The following is a 19852-nucleotide window of genomic DNA, read 5'->3' as shown; positions in this document are numbered from 1 at the left end:
TTATTAGGTTGTAGTCTACAGTGCTTGCAAATGAAGCCCTCTTTTATTACTATAGGGTCATGTAGTTTCTAAGTTTTAAAATAATGCAGCAACTGCATGTCACGTTTGGAAAATCACGCAATGTTGCGTGACGCTGCGAGCAATGTTTTTAATTTATAGCATTTTCTAGGTTTTTGTTCACATGAAGGACAAATCCATTCATCGGGCTCTTCATCTTTTTTTGCACAACGCCTAAAGGGAGAAAGTCGTGGATTGATTTTGCTTGGTAATTTCTAACAACTCCACTAGACCTAAAAAAAAAAAAAAAACAAACCAAACCCGAAAAAACGTCATACCAGTCAAGCCAGTTGCAGTAACTCTCGCACTGAATCATGTCGAAGTGCCTTAACTGTCTGCAGTGATGGTACAACCAATCTTCGAACAGTTTTCGGCCATAATAAGAAAGAGTAAAATTATTTTATAAAACTTGTTCTAAAATCATGAAAATTAATGAAGGCTATTCATCACATGACGCCGTATTGGAACGAGTATATCTCGTTTGCTATTGTATCACACTACTGTTTTAGACAAGGAATTTATACCATTTAAATTTAAGAAAGAATGAGTAGAACATAAACCACATTTTCTGTAAAGTACACGAGCCATCCTAACATAATTTGCCAACTACTTTCTAGGCATCATCTGTAAAAAACCGCTTCAATTTTTCAAATTTGAAAATTTTTAGCTAAAAACTGTGGCTCCCAAAAATATTTCTCACCTTGCCTAAGAAATTTTCAGAAGAAATTTTCAAATTGTTCACAGCTTTGCCTATTCCTTGGCCCCCGCATTGGCCGCTAACAATGGCTTATAAATATAGGCGTTTGGTCTTGACTTGTAAAACTCCCTGAGGAAGTTTACGACAGTTAGAAGAAACGCGTCAGAGAATAAAGAATAAAAAATTGTTTAAAAATTATTAAAAAATTATTGAAAAAAAAATTAATAAACGTTTGAGTCGGAGCTATTCCTGTCAGCGGTGAAATACAGGAATGGCTCCAGTCTCTGATCGTCCGCCTGAACTGACTAAATGAGTTTAGTCTGCAGATGACTTTTTCATCGCCGGAATATCGCTGTACGACCTCGCTGAACAAGAAAGGCTGCCTTCCCTTCGCTACGTAAGTAACCATTTCTTGTTTGATACATCGGTGTTTTCACTAGCATTGATCATTGTTCCGCTTCGAGACACGCGGTAAACAATACTCACGAGCAAGGAGTTAAGCTATAACTTATTAACTTTTACTATTTTTATCATCCAATCACCGGTCGGAGCCATTCCTGTATTTAGTCGCTTATTATAAACCGCTAAGTCCCATCATGGCCTTGACAGCTTGATTTGATAATTGCTTGCTGTAATCTAAGCTTGATTTTGTTCGGTATCTCTATTCCTGCTGGGTACGAAAAAGCCTGTCTTTTTTTAAGGGGCTGGATCGGCCTATTGACATTTCAAGACTGGATTTCATATTGATATGCGTAGGCAAAAGCGGGAAAGTTTAATTTCCCGCGGTCGAGTGCAGTTATGGATCCCTTAGAACTTCGAAGAGATCCATAAAATATATTCAGGTTACCGGTATTTGTGATGCAATTTATTTGTATTTAATTAGAGGGAGCTTTCTCTATGTTGACTTTATAGAAAGGCAGAAATTTGTCCCTAAAAATGAACATATTTTATCTGTGGTGAACAGTGATTATAGATCTATAAATAGAAGTGAAAATATCTCACTTCAGCTCAGTTAATTCAGTATCAGGTACTATATGCACTTTATTTGTTGGGATGTGCTTGTCCTGATGTTCCTTGAGGGGAAGCCTTTACCGAGCGTTTCCCAAAGAGCAAAGCAAATATTGGTGGTAGGTACAACTCTGCATTTCTGTATTAGCATGCATAAAAAAGTCCAGCTTGCAATCTGTTACTTCACTTTCTATTGGAACACATGTATTTAAATCTCACTTTGGGATACTTAGTTTGACGGACAGTTACCAGCAGAAATATGGTAGGTTTGGATTATAAAGGTGGAGACTCAACCCACTTTTTTTTCTCTGTCTGTTTCAGATGGAAGGGATTAAGAGATGACTTGCTCTTTCTCCTTGAAGAGGAGCTATGTGGTGTTAATTTATGTGCTCAGCATTGTGAGCTGAGGATCACTGAGCAGTTGCTAGTTTCACTTGGCATGTTTGCCCATGACTTTGGAAGCCTCAAGGATTGCAATGCTCTTTTGTCTTACTATGGACCAGACAGTCTGAAGAAGAGGGAGAGAATTGTGGTAAATACCAAACCAGGGCAGGAAAGTGCTATTGAGAGGCACAACATTCAATTAGTATCGTTTTCAGGTACAGAGTTCTTTATTTGTTTTTGGATAAGGATCTAACAGAAGATCACTAGATTATTGAATTACAGCCGGTAAACAGTTATTGTGTCAAAGATTCAGTGGATTTTTTTCAATCATGGACAGTTTTTTTTGTTTTATTTTTTAACTTGAGTGGCTGTCGTTCTAATCCTCACACAATAACTTGGGTCACTAAAAGCAATTACTATTGTTAATCAGAAAATATGTCTATACTTCTCAGGGTCAACAGAATGCAGTTTTTTTGGAGAACATTGACGAGATTATAACGCACTCACCACCATTGAAAAATCTCAAGTTTTTTTTTTAAGAACAAAGATGTTGCTGAGACGTATCTGTTGAACCAGCTTACATTTTGTGTGAAAATGGTTCAGGTACACTCAAGTTCTTGAAAAGACTTCCTACTACAGAGGACTTAAGTATAAAAATTGTGGTAGCTAGCAGTATAACATTTGAATTTTTAAATTGTGTGCACCCATTGTAGTATGGCACAGTCAACATTGTTTTATTTTAAAGATATCCATTTTTTTTAAGTTTAAACCTGTAATAATATTCTTTTGTTTTGCGTTGCCTGATCACTTCTGAGATATATACCATGATATATATATATTTTTTAGTTATTATTTGTCATATTTCATAGATTAATATAGCTGGTAAATGTTGTATGTCCTGGTACTGAGTTTAAAGTCCTTTTAGGATATATAACATACTTAGTTTTTCATTCACAGTTAATATAGGGAAAAGTTGTCTTTCCTTTTGGGTTCACCCAGGCTGAAGTCCTGACATTCAGTATAATGCCGGAGTGCTTCTGGAATATATAACATACTTAGTTTTTCAGTCATGGTAAATATAGAGAAATGTTGTGTATCCTTTCTGGTTCACCCAGGCTGAAGTCCTGGCATTCAATGTGATGGCTGAGCGCTTCTTGGATATATAACATACTTAGTTTTTCATTTATGGTTCATGTAGGGAAATGTTGTGTATCTTTTCTGGTTAATCCAGGCTGAAGTCCTGGCATTCAGTGTAATGCCTGAGCACTTCTGGGATATATAACATACTTAGTTTTTTGATCATGTTTAATATAGGGAAATGTTGTGTATCCTTTCTAGTTCACCCAGGCGGAAGTCCTGGCATTCAGTGTAATGCCTGAGTGTTTCTGGGATATATAACATACTTAGTTTTTCAGTCATGGTTAATATAGGGAAATGTTGTGTATCTTTTCTGGTTTACCCAGACTGAAGTCCCGGCATGGTTATATAGGGAAATGTTGTTATCTTTTGTTATCTTTTCTTGGTAATCCAGGCTGAAGTCCTGGCATTCAATGTAATGCCTGTCAGTGCTTCTGGGATATATAACATACTTAGGTTTTCAGTCATGGCTAATATAGGGAAATGTTGTGTATCTTTTCTGGTTAATCCAGGCTGAAGTCCTGGCATTCAATGCAATGCCTGAGCGCTTTTGGGATATGTAACATACTTAGCTTTTCATTCATGGTCAATAAAGGGAAATGTTGTGTATCCTTTCACCCAGGCTGAAGTCCTGGCATTCAGCATAGTGCCTAAGTGCTTTTGGGATATATATAATGGTTAATGTAGGGAAATGTTGTGTATCCTTTCTGATTAATCCAGGCTGAAGTCCTGGCATTCAGCATTAAATGTCTGAGCGCTTCTGGGATATATAACATACTAAGTTTTTCATTCATGGTTAATATAGGGAAATGTTGTGTATCCTTTTTGGTTCACCCAGGCTGAAGAACTGGCATTCAGTATAATGCCTGAGTATAGGGAATATAATAATATATATAGGGAAATGTTCTGTATCTTTTCTGGTTTATCCAGGCTGAAGTCCCGGCATTCAGTGTAATGCCTGAGCACTTCTGGGATATACAACATACTTAGTTTTTCATTCATTGTTAATATAGGGAAATGTTGTGTATCCTTTCTGGTTCACCCAGGCTGAAGTCCTGGCATTCAGTATAATGCCTGAGCGCTTCTGGGATATGTAACATACTTAGCTTTTCATTCATGGTCAATGAAGGGAAATGTTGTGTATCCTTTTTGGTTCACCCAGGCTGAAGTCCTGGCATTCTATGTAATGCCTGAGCGCTTCTGGGATATGTAACATACTTAGCTTTATATTCATGGGCAGTAAAGGGAAATGTTGTGTATCCTTTCTAGTTCACCCAGGCTGAAGTCCTGGCATTCAGTATAATGCCTGTGCACTTCTGGGATATGTAACATACCTAGCTTTTCATTCATGGTCAATAAAGGGAAATGTTGTGTATCCTTTCTGGTTCACTCAGGCTGAAGTCCTGGCATTCAGTATAATGCCTGAGCACTTCTGGGATATGTAACATACCTAGCTTTTCATTCATGGTCAATAAAGGGAAATGTTGTGTATCCTTTCTGGTTCACTCAGGCTGAAGTCCTGGCATTCAGTATAATGCCTGAGCACTTCTGGGATATGTAACATACTTAGCTTTTTATTCATGGTCAATAAAGGGAAATGTTGTGTATCCTTTCTGGTTCACCTAGGCTAAAATCCTGGCATTCAGCTTAATGCCTGAGTGCTTTTGGGATATATAACATACTTAGTTTTTCATTCATAGTTAATATAGGGAAATGTTGTGTATCCTTTCTAGTTTACCCAGGCTGAAGTCATGGCATTCAGTGAAATGCCTGAGTATTTCTGGGATATATAACATACTTAGTTTTTTGGTCATGGTTAATATAGGGAAATGTTGTGTATCCTTTCTAGTTCACCCAGGCAGAAGTCATGGCATTCAGTGTAATGCCTGAGTGTTTCTGAGATATATAACATACTTAGTTTTTTAGTCATGGTTAATATAGGGAAATGTTGCGTATCTTTTCTGGTTAATCCAGGCTGAAGTCCTGGCATTCAGTGTAATGCCTGAGCGCTTCTGGGATATATAACATACTTAGGTTTTCAGTCATGGTTAATATAGGGAAATGTTGTGTATCCTTTCTAGTTCACCCAGGCTGAAGTCCTGGCATTCAATGTAATGCCTGAGTACTTCTGGGATATATAACATACTTAGTTTTTCAGTCATAACTAATATAGGGAAATGTTGTGTATCTTCTCTGGTTAATCCAGGCTGAGGTCCTGGCATTCAATGCAATGCCTGAGCACTTCTGGGATATGTAACATACTTAGCTTTTCATTCATGGTCAATAAAGGGAAATGTTGTGTATCCTTTCTGGTTAATTCCGGCTGAAGTCCTAGCTTTCAGCATTAAATGTCTGAGCGCTTCTGGGATATAAAACATACTTAGTTTTTCATTCATGGTTAATATAGGGAAATGTTGTGTATCCTTTTTGGTTCACCCAGGCTGAAGTCCTGGCATTCAGTATAATGCTTGAGTATAGGGAATATAATAATATATATAGGGAAATGTTGTGTATCTTTTCTGTTTAATCCAGGCTGAAGTCCCGGCATTCAGTGTAATGCCTGAGTATTTCTGGGATATATAACATACTTAGTTTTTTGGTCATGGTTAATATAGGGAAATGTTGTGTATCCTTTCTAGTTCACCCAGGCGGAAGTCATGGCATTCAGTGTCATGCCTGAGTGTTTCTGGGATATATAACATACTTAGTTTTTCAGTCATGGCTAATATAGGGAAATGTTGTGTATCTCTTCTGGTTAATCCAGGCTGAAGTCCTGGCATTCAATGCAATGCCTGAGCACTTCTGGGATATGTAACATACTTAGCTTTTCATTCATGGTCAATAAAGGGAAATGTTGTGTATCTTTTCTTGTTCACCCAGGCTGAAGTCCTGGCATTCAGCATAATGCCTGAGTGCTTTTGGGATATATATAATGGTTAATGTAGGGAAATGTTGTGTATCCTTTCTGGTTAATCCAGGCTGAAGTCCTGGCATTCAGCATTAAATGCCTGAGCGCTTCTGGGATATATAACATACTTAGTTTTTCATTCATGGTTAATATAGGGAAATGTTGTGTATCCTTTTTGGTTCACCCAGGCTGAAGTCCTGGCATTCTGTGTAATGCCTGAGTACTTCTGGGATATATACCATACTTAGTTTCTTTGACATTCACAAGTTGATCAGGGAAAGTGTTGTGTATCCTTTTTGGTTCACCCAGACTGAAGTCCTGGTATTCAATGTAATGCCTGAGCGCTTCTGGGATATGTAACATACTCAGTTTTTCATTTATGGTCAATATAGGGAAGTGTTGTGTATCCTCTCTGGTTTACTCTCGGCCATCCAAATTTGTAGCTCTGAATAAGGGCGACATAGGAACCCTTTCTTTTCTAGCATTCATAACATTTTAAACTTTGACTACCCTAGATGAATATGTTAGGAGAGATTCTTGCTTGAAGAGTTAAATTACGCCGGTGAATTACTTTGCCTTTTTATATGGCTGGCTTCGCAAGCGATGCAAGATGCAGCAAATTCTGTGAGCTGATTGGCTGTTAGCCTTTCCTTTTTTTTTTTGTTTTCTACGGTGGCCAGCATGGCAACCATTTTGTCCTTGTGTAACCTGCAGGCAAGCTCTCTCGGCTCTCAACGCTTGGCTGGGGTTTGAGTCCTCATGCTTGGTCAATAACACATTACTGGATCAATTACCGCGCTCCATGTTCTAAAACGACCCTGGTGCACAACGTTCGACTTCTTTACAATCGGTTTTTAGAAAAAAGTTAACGTCCCACCCCTCTAAAAGAATCTTTAAGAAAATAGGAATTCAAGGATTTTCCAAGGATTTATTGAATTCATTGGCGGACTTCCTCTGAAAGTCACGGACTTGCAAGACAGTACGAACCCTGTTAAAGTTAAAGGGAGTTTAAACTTGTTCGTACCGTGTCAATAAATGAAAATTAGTCTTCGTCTGTTTAAACTCATTTCTCCTTCCTCCCCTTTCGCATTTTTCAACTACACATTGCACGCCTAAAAGTTTTTCATATCGTAAGCTTTGTCAGCTTGTTTAACATCAGCTATCTTGATTTGAAAACAATTGTCTCTACCCTCGGTCTATGTTTATTCACGATTTTTAATCATCGTTGCCGAAGAGCCTCCTCTGAGGTAGCGCAAAAAGATTTTCAACACCAGTGCCTGAATCAAATCGTTTCTATGTTCGAAATCTGTCGCAACAATCTCAAGGATTCCGGCACCAATATAGATCATCTGAAGGCTGTGAGTACTGTATGAATTTAGTTTAAAAAACTGGAACAGTGTGTAAACTATAAATGCGACATACAAAATATCAGTGAGAAAGAGCCGCTATGTATTGTGGACTCAGCGTTAAACAGCAAAAGAAAATATAGGTTGTATTCCGCCGAGTTCATTCCCAATAACTGGTATTATGATGCTCAAAAATTGCAGGCACCAAGCGTCACCCGTCGAAGATTCCAAACTCAACAAGTGGAGCAGTAACGGAAAGAAATCGTCGGTTCAGGTATTTAGGTAACTTAGTGTTAACAACTGGGTTGAAAACGTAAATTAGCCACCGTAAAGAATAAAAAAGTTGAAGTTTCGAGCGTTAGCCCTTCGTCCATCGCTCTGACGAAGGGCTAACGCTCGAAACGTCAACTTTTTTACTCTTTACGGTGGCTAATTTACGTTTTCAACCCAGTTGTTAACACTAAATTACCTGCTATACTCTCCCACCGACATACATTTTCCTTCAACCTTCCGGTAATTCACTTGTTCTAAGAAAGACAACAGTTTGTAGCGAGGCAATCAGCAATTACAACATGTTTTACTTGTTGTTTATTTTTTGTTGTAAGGAACTAAAACAAATCATCCTTCGTTGCTGACACGTACTCCTGCTTCAAGACCGAGTTCGCGAAAATCGCTGTCAGTCATTGCAAAACTGTCTAAGAAGATGAGATTTCACTTCTTTCATCGCTACTTCCTTACCCTAAAGATTAAAGCTTTCGATCGTTAATCTGACCTTGTATGCTATAAACTTTCTAGAGCAAAATTAAAATTAAAAACTTTTACAGATCATTTTTTCTTATTGAGGAAAAAAACCCATCGACCACTGATGACTAAGTAGTAAAGAAGAATTAAAAAGGCATTGAAAGCCGTAGACGTGTTAGTCGCTGTGAAGATCTAGGCTGAAGAAATTCAAGCGTGACATGGTATAATGTATCAAAATAAAAGGAACAGTGAGAACTTTTCATTTCTAAAGCAATTTATAAGGTTTAGTGATCACATATCAAAAGCCAACCTGATAAAGTGGAGGAGAAGCAAGAAAGAACTTGCTGATAAGGCGACCTGTTTTCAACATTCTGCATGGCTGAATGTAGAGATAAAATAAACTTGTGTGACCTGAATGGGATAATTTTCCTCTGAAACTTAAAACGTTGACTGAGTGGTAAAAGCAAGTTCAATAATCATTGAGAAATGCATATATATAGTCATATTATTCTTCAAATAGATCATTTAGTCGACATGAAGAAAAGTTGAGCTAACCAAAAACATCACAGAATGTTAAAGAGGAAGTAGAGGGGTATTTCTGTTACACTTGACTTCTGCAGCGACTGAACTTGACCTCTTCCAGAATGGTTCTAGCGCGGACGTGTTAGCCTGAAGAGAAGATTTAGTAACATTCGCTGAAGCAGAAAGAAGGACGTGTACATGTAGGCACAAACTGAAGAGAGATTTTTGAAAACTGGTTTTAACGTTTTCATTTAGTAGTCAAACCCATTCAAAACCAAGTTTAGGATACCAAGTATAGTAAATATAGTAAGGCTCTTCTTTATAAGTTATAAGAAGGCTCTATGAAATGAAACAACACAGGGTGACCCTGTTAGCTTCGAGAACGTGCCTCATCTGTTGTGATCACGAGGACATGTTGCTTTTACTTCCTGGTAACGAGTACATATAAATGAGAGGCGATTTCGTCCAAGACAAGGAACAAGATTAGTTTCGAAAAGATACAGTGAAGACCAGGGAAGGATTCTCTCTTCGATTGAATGAGCTTAAACATGGTTGGTAATTTTTTTTTTCCATAATTAACTTATACGCCTCTTTTAGCAAACCTTCTACAAAATCTTCTGAATTTTACGGAAAGTGCAAATGCCATTCATTTGCTGCCAAGCCGAAAAAGCAGACTTATTGTTCGACATCTTCGCAAATATAGCATTAATATCATCTGATGTGCTTTAGTTTTTTCTTTCAGGGTTGTTCAATAATCATAACAGCTGTTGCTTTTCTTCTTTGCCTTTCATATTCAAGTGCATCACCGGTGAGTTTGACAAATTGTGAGCGATTAAGAATTCTGTTGCATTTTGATAGTGACTCTGGTGGAAATCCGCCAGCGTAACAGTTCTTTGTTTTTACTGAGATTTTTAAACGATTTCGCGGTTTGAGCAATATCCCTAAGCTAAACCTTTCAGAGAAAAGTTTTGTGAGAGTGAACGCACAGTCGTTCTTAGTCATAGACGATAGAGGATGGTGACTGAGCATGCTCAATTACACCTTTTTACAACTCAAATATTGATTTGGACCTCAGGCACAAATTGCGTGTCATAAAAATTTGCAACAGAAGCCAGGGAAAGCTGATTACACTGATGAAGACATTTCCGTATCCAGTAATACTAAGGTTTTGAGCGAGCTTTCCCTCACTCCATTCACTGATTATCGTACTAAATTTTCACAGGTTTCTGACAGGATCTCTGCCAACCTTGAAGTGCATAAGCGCATAGGTAAATGAAATCATGTTTGAGATGATTAAAATGTAATAGTAAAGTTATTAAATCTGATGCAGTCAGTTGTAATAACCCAGGAGAAACAGATGTTTATTAACAAGGTGAAGTCTGATCGCTTGTGTGAGAGTATAGTCCTCAAAGGACTATTTTTATGAGCATTGTACAGTAATCATGTCGTTTCCTTAATTAACTGCCACCCACCCCATGTTCTTTGGATTATGAATTTTTTTATCCTTAATTGTCGAATTATTCTTTTTTCAATGTTTCTTTTTGTAATGAGGATATGTAATTACTTGTTCATTTGCATACTTACCAATTATTTTATATATGTAATGATATTTTTTTATCATATATCTAATAAGTAACCCAGTAGACATTGTTGTTTCCTTCATTTCTAACAGCCAGAGGCTTTCCTGGATTAAAGCTTTGCGGCGGAGGAATGCCAACTAAATGCTGGGCCCATGAGTGGAAATATCGATGCTACTTTAATAACTACTGGTTAAATTGCAAAGTCAACCTGAGCGGGCCTAAATTGGACTGTCCTGTTTATCGTCACTTTTATTATGGCAGTCTGAAATGCTGTTACGTTACGTGCCCCTAGATAATTGTGTTAGGACGTTGTACAATTTTGTTATTTCACTTAAAATAATCAAGTTTCGACACAATACTCAATTCCTTTAATTGTATTTTATCGATGTTTCAGTTTGTTATCATCCCAAGTTAAAAAAACAAGCCTGAGTGGCTTTGGAAAAGGATAAAGTAGCATAGTATAATATAATAGAATAGAATAGTAGAATATATAATTTTAGCGCCATGTATCTCCCTTCCATCCATTTTAAATATGTAGGCCGACCATGAAAGCCCACAAACTATCGCTGTGCATCTTCATATTGTGTTGTAGTAAACAGATTGAATTAAAATTGTACACGAAGGAAAACTTGTTTACTGGTTTTTCTTTGCGCTTTTTTCGACCTCGTAAAGTCCAGACAGGCTTTTTAACTTTAATTGAATCGTTCAAATCGTTTTCAATATCTATTCTGTATGGATAGATGTCAGTTCCAAATTTTATATATATATATATATCTATATAACAGAAAGGATAGGTTGAAAAAATCTGGACTCTAGGTTCATCTCGGTTGCAGTTGCAGTTTATTTTATGCGTCTTTTTCTTTTTTATTTATTTAACACCGCTCGGAACCGTTTGACGAAAAAATATAACTTTAAAACTATGCTTCGATTAAATTGTTTCTTCTTTGAGGAAACATTACCAAATGCAACAAACGGGTAAGGGTGGGACAAGCCTTTTTTTAGGATATCCTCTCTAGACAGCTATCTATTCAGAGCAAGCAGCGCATCCCTAGAAAAGGCTGCTTGGTCGCCTGGGTAAGCCGAATGATCGAATGATGTTATTGTCTCTGTTAACAAACAAGCGACCACGTTACGCCAGACCACCTACATGCAGAGTTATAACTGCGACTTCAGTGCCATCCAGCACCTGTCGTTTTCGTCATGCTCCATCGCTGTAGGTCTTTCCTTCCCGCCTGCGCTCCTTACGTTTAAAGTGAGGACCAGCTCGCGCGCGCCAATCCCACTCTTTAGGCCCAGGCAAGATTTAGAGCGGCTCGACAGGCTGAGACGGCGCTAAGATCCGTATGGTTGTAGTTTTTACATCAGAGGTGGTATCCCCCATCTTCTGGCTTAAGAGCCCGCTGTCGGAAGAACGCTGTCTATTTACCCATAGCTGGAGCACGGTCTCTCTGTCATGTCCTTGAACCTAGGGTCATTGCACGACTGAACTGTCCATTACACCTGGTTCGGGACTCGTTATTCACTGGCAAGCCAACTTACTCAGAGCTAACCTTCACTGAAGGCCTTTCACTATCCACCACCTGTGACCCGCTAGGTTTTAGATGGTCGCCACGGATTTGCTCAGAGTCCCTGTCTTAGTCTAATGCTTTTAAAATAAATGTATATTGTTTGATTTCCACAGTCCTGGTGTGTTATCCAATATAATTTTCCTGCTCCACCTCGGTTCAGCGCTGTCTCTTTCTCTAGAACTTTGCTGAAATAAACCAAAAAAATAAAGATTGCGTTACATATGTCACGTTACCTAATTTACATCAAGCCTCGCTTTGACTATCACTTCTCAGAAAGAAAGCGGAAGTGTTGTCCTCAATCTTCGAGGAAGGGATACCTAGCTTTTGATCGGCTGTAAGATTTGTTTTGCTGTCTTCTTCAGTTCTTTCGATTGGCAAATTAATTACAGGTTTGATTGTTTTCTCGGAAAGGGAGGTTTCAATCTGGATGCGTGCCCAGCGCTGCTGAGGTAAGCGATTTGATATATCGCAAAAACATAGAACATATAAACAGAATTTCGCCATTGCTTGACCGGATTACACCAAAGTTTACAGCGTTTTGCTGGATTTATGCTTGTATCTCCGTACAGAAACTATATATACATATATTCTTAATAATTCATTGCTTCTTGTTAGATTTTTCATATCGTTGAGCTTCAATCGTTATGATTTATTCCCTGCTTCTCGCACAACGGGAATAAGTGGCAACGTTTTCGATGCACGCCACGTTTCGGTTGTTCATAGGATTTGCTCAAATAAATAAACTTAACGATCAAGTGATCATTTGGTTAAGTTTACATTCGGTTGATAACCATAATTTTCGCGTAGAAATCAAAGTTTAAGTTCCCTGGCTCGAAACTTTCATCTGAAAGAGAGGAGAAGTAGAATTCTCTGTGTACTCGTTGCTGCATTTAGTACTACACTAGAACATGAATGCATGTTTCGAGCCTTTATAACGTTAAATATCTCTGTTTAAAGCCCGCGAAATATTAACAGAATCTACCGTGAGGGTACTTAACTTAAGTTCGGAAAGGCTTCAGTGGAGATTATTTCGAAAGGAATAACTCTAAATTTCAATAGTTTTGATACACTCCTTGAATAACGTGACATGAAATACTATTTCTTTTCCTTTGATGTAATTCCGTATTGGTGAGGGCTTATATTTCCGACTACAGTATGAAATTTTTGTCAGTCCAGGAGATTAAGCTCGACAGGTTTATGGTTAATGGTGTAATTTTTCCAAATGAATTTTTTATAAAATGAAGTTCATTGAAAGTGAAAACAGTTGAGACGGGAGTAACCTAAGGGAAAACCCCTTCAAATGATCTCATCTTGTCAGTCATTTTTAATATATTCACAGACTCGCGTTGCGCTTAAAAACGTCAGGAACATGGAAATTTCCCGGAAAATTACGTAACATCAATAACATGTAAGAATTATGAGATAAATACGTATAATTAAATAATTCAGCGACTGAAAAAGGGAAATGAACTAATCAATTGATTGGTGGCTAAATAAAATAAAGAAAAACAAATGTAGAGATAAAATGGTATTAACTCGGAATTTGCATACAACAAAAATGCAAACGACTTCAATGAGTGAAGTTTGTTTGTTGATATGTTTAGAGTGAGGTTTTTGCTTTTTCGTTTGTCGATGGGAAGTGTATCCATCACTGAGGGAAAATAAACCCCCACCCCTCTATGAGACATTTTTATTTTGTCAGAACATACAAATCTTTAGTACGCAGCTTTGTGGAAAGCAAATCTATACAGCATATATATATATATATTTCCAGTTTTAGATATTCCATTGAATGGTCCTTCTCACACCCTGAAGACGAACAGGCTAACACACCAGGAATAGCAGCAATACAAGCCTAAGATCTGAGGAATCCAGGATGGAAGGTAAATTGTCATCCACAACAAGAACTAATACAAGTAGCGGTCCAAATATTTGCCATTTTAAGCACTGTTTAGCATAAGCCTTTGACTTAGTACAGAATCTTCAAACGATGGCTTGATGCTTAAAGTTTTTCTTGGAAACGGAATGGAACAAATACTTAATGAGAACACAGAAGATGGTAAATTCTAGGCCAGGTCATCGAAAAAAAAATTTTTTTTTTCATTGAACCATCTCTCTCTTATTCATTAGCGTACCGAACGCTTTTGACAATGCTAATCCTAGAAGTATTTTTCCCTGTCTGGGATGTTTTTGTTGAATATAAAACGCACGTTGACTTCTTTCATTATGATATGATATTGGAAACAAACGAAGAAAAACTCAAAAATTCAAATAAAATTCGCCACAATCCATAGAACATCAGTATGTGACTTTGGACTGAAGCTATGCAACCGACGAATTACGGATAGAATTGAATCAGTATTCCTAGCATTTATTCTACAAGAGGTTGCTTTGAAAACTTCGAAAGACACATGATAACGATAAACCGGTAGGCGATGACACAAATATTATAACAAGGTATAAAAAATTACCACGAAACTCGGAATCAAAGTAAAGTGTACGATTGCCAACACACGAATTGCGGCTACGGCTTAGTAATTATCATTTCTATCATTATATACTTCACAAAATATGTTAATGGGGTATTATAAATATTACTTACATATCAAAGTTTCCAGGCGACGAGAAAGGATCGAGATATTCAATTCTAATCGATCATTTACTCTTCGATCTAAAGGTTATCATAACCTGGTACTGAAGATTCAGCTTCCTTGAATAATGATTTAGCTCAGGGTCAGTGACAAATTTCAGATTTACCTCGATATGAGAAGCAACGAGTTGTAACAGAAGTAAGATGTTTTCGAAGGATTACATAGCTTCAAACTCAGACGCAGATCGTGAAAGTCCCCCCTAATATTACCAAAATTACATTTTATGAATAAAAGAATCTTTGGAGGCAAGAAAAAATCCGCTTCGTGTATAGTAGAGAGAAAAGTATCGACACTTAATGCGCTTTCCTCGATGTGATGCTAATTACTCCTCCATGTTACGGCTTTTAAATCCAAAGTAATTGAATAAGCAAATATCTTCTATAAGAGGACACTAAGCAATCCAAAAGGAGCGTTCCGTGGGTGTTCAGCGTGAGTTGGTCATGGGTGCATAGCCAATTTGCCCATCCTCTTGGAATTAGGGATCAGAACGAGGCTTACTTTCACTATGTACTGTGTAACGCAACGTTGTAAAGCTTACCATGACAGGAATCGTTATCTCAGTCAACTACCTTTGTAATGGAAACGCTACTTATTGCAATTTTGGGTATTGCTGTCAATAATCCAATGCACATGGTGCAGAGATTGCTAATACTGTTAGATCAGGTAAGATTCTTCGACGACATGTACAGTAAATCATGCACTGAAAGATTACATGGACGTTTGAAGAGTAGGTTTGAAAATTGGCTTGAACTACAAAGAAACCTTTGAATAATCACTCTATCAAGTTGTTGAACTTCAAAGAAAAAAAAAGCAAACAAAAAGGAACAAAAACTTTGAAGGTTGGCTTGAGCTGACACAAAATACCGCGTGACAATATTAAATGCGCATGACGTGCATTACTTACATGACATGGCTTATCCAAGGTTCCCTATGAGACTACTTCCGCAAACAAGTGTGATAGTCGTACCCTTGACCAGTTCACACTTATTTTATTCCCGCCAGAACAATATCTGGCGACACCAAAAAATTTATTTTAGCCTTTAAGGTAAGAATTTTAGAAAACTATTAGAGCGCTCAGGATAAAGGTATTTGTGTACATGAGTGCTCAGTAACTCCTGTGAGGAGAAGCGTCTTTTATTTGATAGGCTCAAATGAGCTAAAGAATCTTACAATTGCCCATACCACACCACACGTAAATAAGTAAATGAATGTATTCTGGGTCCCGGTATGTCTACATTATCATACATTAACGTGCTTTATCATACATTGACGTACTTAATCATACATTTACGTCAATTGTCATTGTCAAAGAAAATTTGATCATGGAGCGGGTCAAGGTCTTTTCAGTTTCGTCTTCTAATCCCGAGCGCTTTCCATTCACGTTCACCATTACGATTCTTTTCACGTCAAATTAAAACAAGAGGTTGCTTAGATATTGTTAGATAGCACTTTTCTAGCACTTTTTCACCGTACGTTTTTACATTTTTCATTTTTTTTTTTTTCTTTTTTTTTTTCGTTTTTATTAAGGGTAGTGCCCCGCATGGGACTCCATGTCCCGTTCGCACTGACCCTTTTGGCGTATGTCTATCCATTTTTTGTCTCTTTCCTTGTATATGTATTCATTTTGAGCTTGTAGACGTACCCAATAAAGTTGTTAAATAACTAAATAAAAATAAATAAATAAGATATTGGTGTGCTGTCTTTTGATAATTCGGTCTCCGACGAACCAAACATTGATATAACCGCATAACATCGAAGCATTGCGTTCGCATGATCAATAATCACATAAGGAATTAGGATGAAATTAAATGAAGGTAATGGGATATTTCTTTCTCTTGATTAAATGCATCTGTTATTCTAAGTCTCGCGACTGTGTCTAGAAAATTATCGAACATGTGGTCTGTGCGAACAATCAACAAGAAGAAACATATATGTAGGCTTCTTTTCCTTCAACCTTTCGGTAATTCACTTGTTCTAAGAAAGACAACAATTTGTAGCGAGGCAATCAACAATTACAACATGTTTTACTTGTTGTTTATTTTTTGTTGTAAGGAACTAAAACAAATCATCCTTCGTTGCTGACACGTACTCCTGCTTCAAGACCGAGTTCGCGAAAATCGCTGTCAGTCATTGCAAAACTGTCTAAGAAGATGAGATTTCACTTCTTTCATCACTACTTCCTTACCCTAAAGATTAAAGCTTTCGATCGTTAATCTGACCTTGTATGCTATAAACTTTCTAGAGCAAAATTAAAATTAAAAACTTTTACAGATCATTTTTTCTTATTGAGGAAAAAAACCCATCGACCACTGATGACTAAGTAGTAATGAAGAATTAAAAAGGCATTGAAAGCCGTAGACGTGTTAGTCGCTGTGAAGATCTAGGCTGAAGAAATTCAAGCGTGACATGGTATAATGTATCAAAATAAAAGGAACAGTGAGAACTTTTCATTTCTAAAGCAATTTATAAGGTTTAGTGATCACATATCAAAAGCCAACCTGATAAAGTGGAGGAGAAGCAAGAAAGAACTTGCTGATAAGGCGACCTGTTTTCAACATTCTGGCTGAATGTAGAGATAAAATAAACTTGTGTGACCTGAATGGGATAATTTTCCTCCGAAACTTAAAACGTCGACCCAGTGGTAAAAGCAAGTTCAATAATCATTGAGAAATGCATATATATAGTCATATTATACTTCAAATAGATCATTTAGTCGACATGAAGAAAAGTTGAGCCAACCAAAAACATCACAGAATGTTAAAGAGGAAGTAGAGGGGTATTTCTGTTACACTTGACTTCTGCAGCGACTGAACTTGACCTCTTCCAGAATGGTTCTAGCGCGGACGTGTTAGCCTGAAGAGAAGATTTAGTAACATTCGCTGAAGCAGAAAGAAGGACGTGTACATGTAGGCACAAACTGAAGAGAGATTTTTGAAAACTGGTTTTGACGTTTTCATTTAGTGGTCAAACCCATTCAAAACCAAGTTTAGGATACCAAGTATAGTAAATATGGTAAGGCTCCTCTTTATAAGTTATAAGAAGGCTCTATGAAATGAAACAACACAGGGTGACCCTGTTAGCTTCGAGAACGTGCCTCATCTGTTGTGATCACGAGGACATGTTGCTTTTACTTCCTGGTAACGAGTACATATAAATGAGAGGCGATTTCGTCCAAGACAAGGAACAAGATTAGTTTCGAAAAGATACAGTGAAGACCAGGGAAGGATTCTCTCTTCGATTGAACGAGCTTAAACATGGTTGGTATTTTTTTTTTTCCATAATTAACTTATACGCCTCTTTTAGCAAACCTTCTACAAAATCTTCTGAATTTTACGGAAAGTGCAAATGCCATTCATTTGCTGCCAAGCCGAAAAAGCAGACTTATTGTTCGACATCTTCGCAAATATAGCATTAATATCATCTGATGTGCTTTAGTTTTTTTCTTTCAGGGTTGTTCAATAATCATAACAGCTGTTGCTTTTCTTCTTTGCCTTTCATATTCAAGTGCATCACCGGTGAGTTTGACAAATTGTGAGCGATTAAGAATTCTGTTGCATTTTGATAGTGACTCTGGTGGAAATCCGCCAGCGTAACAGTTCTTTGTTTTTACTGAGATTTTTAAACGATTTCGCGGTTTGAGCAATATCCCTAAGCTAAACCTTTCAGAGAAAAGTTTTGTGAGAGTGAACGCACAGTCGTTCTTAGTCATAGACGATAGAGGATGGTGACTGAGCATGCTCAATTACACCTTTTTACAACTCAAATATTGATTTGGACCTCAGGCACAAATTGTGTGTCATAAAAATTTGCAACAGAAGCCAGGGAAAGCTGATTACACTGATGAAGACATTTCCGTATCCAGTAATACTAGGGTTTTGAGCGAGCTTTCCCTCACTCCATTCACTGATTATCGTACTAAATTTTCACAGGTTTCTGACAGGATCTCTGCCAACCTTGAAGTGCATAAGCGCATAGGTAAATGAAATCATTTTTGAGATGATTAAAATGTAATAGTAAAGTTATTAAATCTGATGCAGTCAGTTGTAATAACCCAGGAGAAACAGATGTTTATTAACAAGGTGAAGTCTGATCGCTTGTGTGAGAGTATAGTCCTCAAAGGACTATTTTTATGAGCATTGTACAGTAATCATGTCGTTTCCTTAATTAACTGCCACCCACCCCTTGTTCTTTGGATTATGAATTTTTTTATCCTTAATTGTCGAATTATTCTTTTTTCAATGTTTTTTTTTGTAATGAGGATATGTAATTACTTGTTCATTTGCATACTTACCAATTATTTTATATATGTAATGATATTTATTTATCATATATCTAATAAGTAACCCGGTAGACATTGTTGTTTCCTTCATTTCTAACAGCCAGAGGCTTTCCTGGATTAAAGCTTTGCGGCGGAGGAATGCCAACTAAATGCTGGGCCCATGAGTGGAAATATCGATGCTACTTTAATAACTACTGGTTAAATTGCAAAGTCAACCTTAGCGGGCCTAAATTGGACTGTCCTGTTTATCGTCACTTTTATTATGGCAGTCTGAAATGCTGTTACGTTACGTGCCCCTAGATAATTGTGTTAGGACGTTGTACAATTTTGTTATTTCACTTAAAATAATCAAGTTTCGACACAATACTCAATTCCTTTAATTGTATTTTATCGATGTTTCAGTTTGTTATCATCCCAAGTTAAAAAAACAAGCCTGAGTGGCTTTGGAAAAGGATAAAGTAGCATAGTATAATATAATAGAATAGAATAGTAGAATATATAATTTTAGCGCCATGTATCTCCCTTCCATCCATTTTAAATATGTAGGCCGACCATGAAAGCCCACAAACTATCGCTGTGCGTCTTCATATTGTGTTGTAGTAAACGGATTGAATTAAAATTGTACACGATTGAAAACTTGTTTACTGGTTTTTCTTTGCTCTTTTTTCGACTTCGTTTTCAATATCTATTCTATATGGAGAGGTGTCAGTTCCAATTTTTGTATTTTTTACGGTGTCAGAGTCTCTATATAACAGAAAGGATAGGTTGAAAAAATCTAGACTCTAGGTTCATCTCGGTTGCAGTTGCAGTTTATTTATGCGTCTTTTTCTTTTTTATTTATTTAACACCGCTCGGAACCGTTTGTCGAAAAAATATAATTTTAAAACTATGCTTCGATTTAATTCTTTCTTCTTTGAGGAAACATTACAAAATGCAACAACCGGGTAAGGGTGGGACAAGCCTTTTTTTAGGAT

At 37.2% G+C, this 19852-nt stretch overlaps 3 protein-coding genes across 4 annotated transcripts; all 3 read left to right on the top strand.

Annotated features, from left to right (window-relative positions):
• Window positions 1-1049: 1049 nt before the first annotated feature.
• Window positions 1050-6144, top strand: LOC136281320 (uncharacterized). The gene is made up of 3 exons (XM_066167780.1): window positions 1050-1151; window positions 2084-2361; window positions 2599-6144. Exons 1-3 carry the CDS (start codon window positions 1081-1083, stop codon window positions 2631-2633), a joined length of 384 nt encoding a protein of 127 aa, XP_066023877.1. The 5' UTR covers window positions 1050-1080; the 3' UTR covers window positions 2634-6144.
• A 1178-nt stretch (window positions 6145-7322) lies between these two features.
• On the top strand, window positions 7323-11051 carry LOC136281235 (uncharacterized). The gene is made up of 4 exons (XM_066167545.1): window positions 7323-7811; window positions 9543-9608; window positions 10023-10068; window positions 10473-11051. Exons 1-4 carry the CDS (start codon window positions 7719-7721, stop codon window positions 10670-10672), a joined length of 405 nt encoding a protein of 134 aa, XP_066023642.1. The 5' UTR covers window positions 7323-7718; the 3' UTR covers window positions 10673-11051.
• A 1197-nt stretch (window positions 11052-12248) lies between these two features.
• Window positions 12249-19795, top strand: LOC136276901 (uncharacterized). Of its 2 annotated transcripts, none has more exons than XR_010717564.1 (5): window positions 12249-12397; window positions 13723-17856; window positions 18049-18114; window positions 18529-18574; window positions 18979-19795. XR_010717564.1 is itself a non-coding variant. In XM_066167338.1 (5 exons), exons 2-5 carry the CDS (start codon window positions 15176-15178, stop codon window positions 19176-19178), a joined length of 399 nt encoding a protein of 132 aa, XP_066023435.1. In that variant the 5' UTR covers window positions 12249-12397; window positions 13723-15175; the 3' UTR covers window positions 19179-19795. The 2 variants fall into 2 exon arrangements, 1 of the variants encoding a protein (XP_066023435.1); XM_066167338.1 differs by having other exon boundaries at window positions 13723-15262.
• Window positions 19796-19852: the final 57 nt, after the last annotated feature.

Source organism: Pocillopora verrucosa, chromosome 5 (assembly GCF_036669915.1).
Source record: "Pocillopora verrucosa isolate sample1 chromosome 5, ASM3666991v2, whole genome shotgun sequence".
In the NCBI taxonomy this organism is placed as follows: domain Eukaryota; kingdom Metazoa; phylum Cnidaria; class Anthozoa; order Scleractinia; family Pocilloporidae; genus Pocillopora; species Pocillopora verrucosa.
This window is presented reverse-complemented; position numbering and strand designations above follow the sequence as displayed.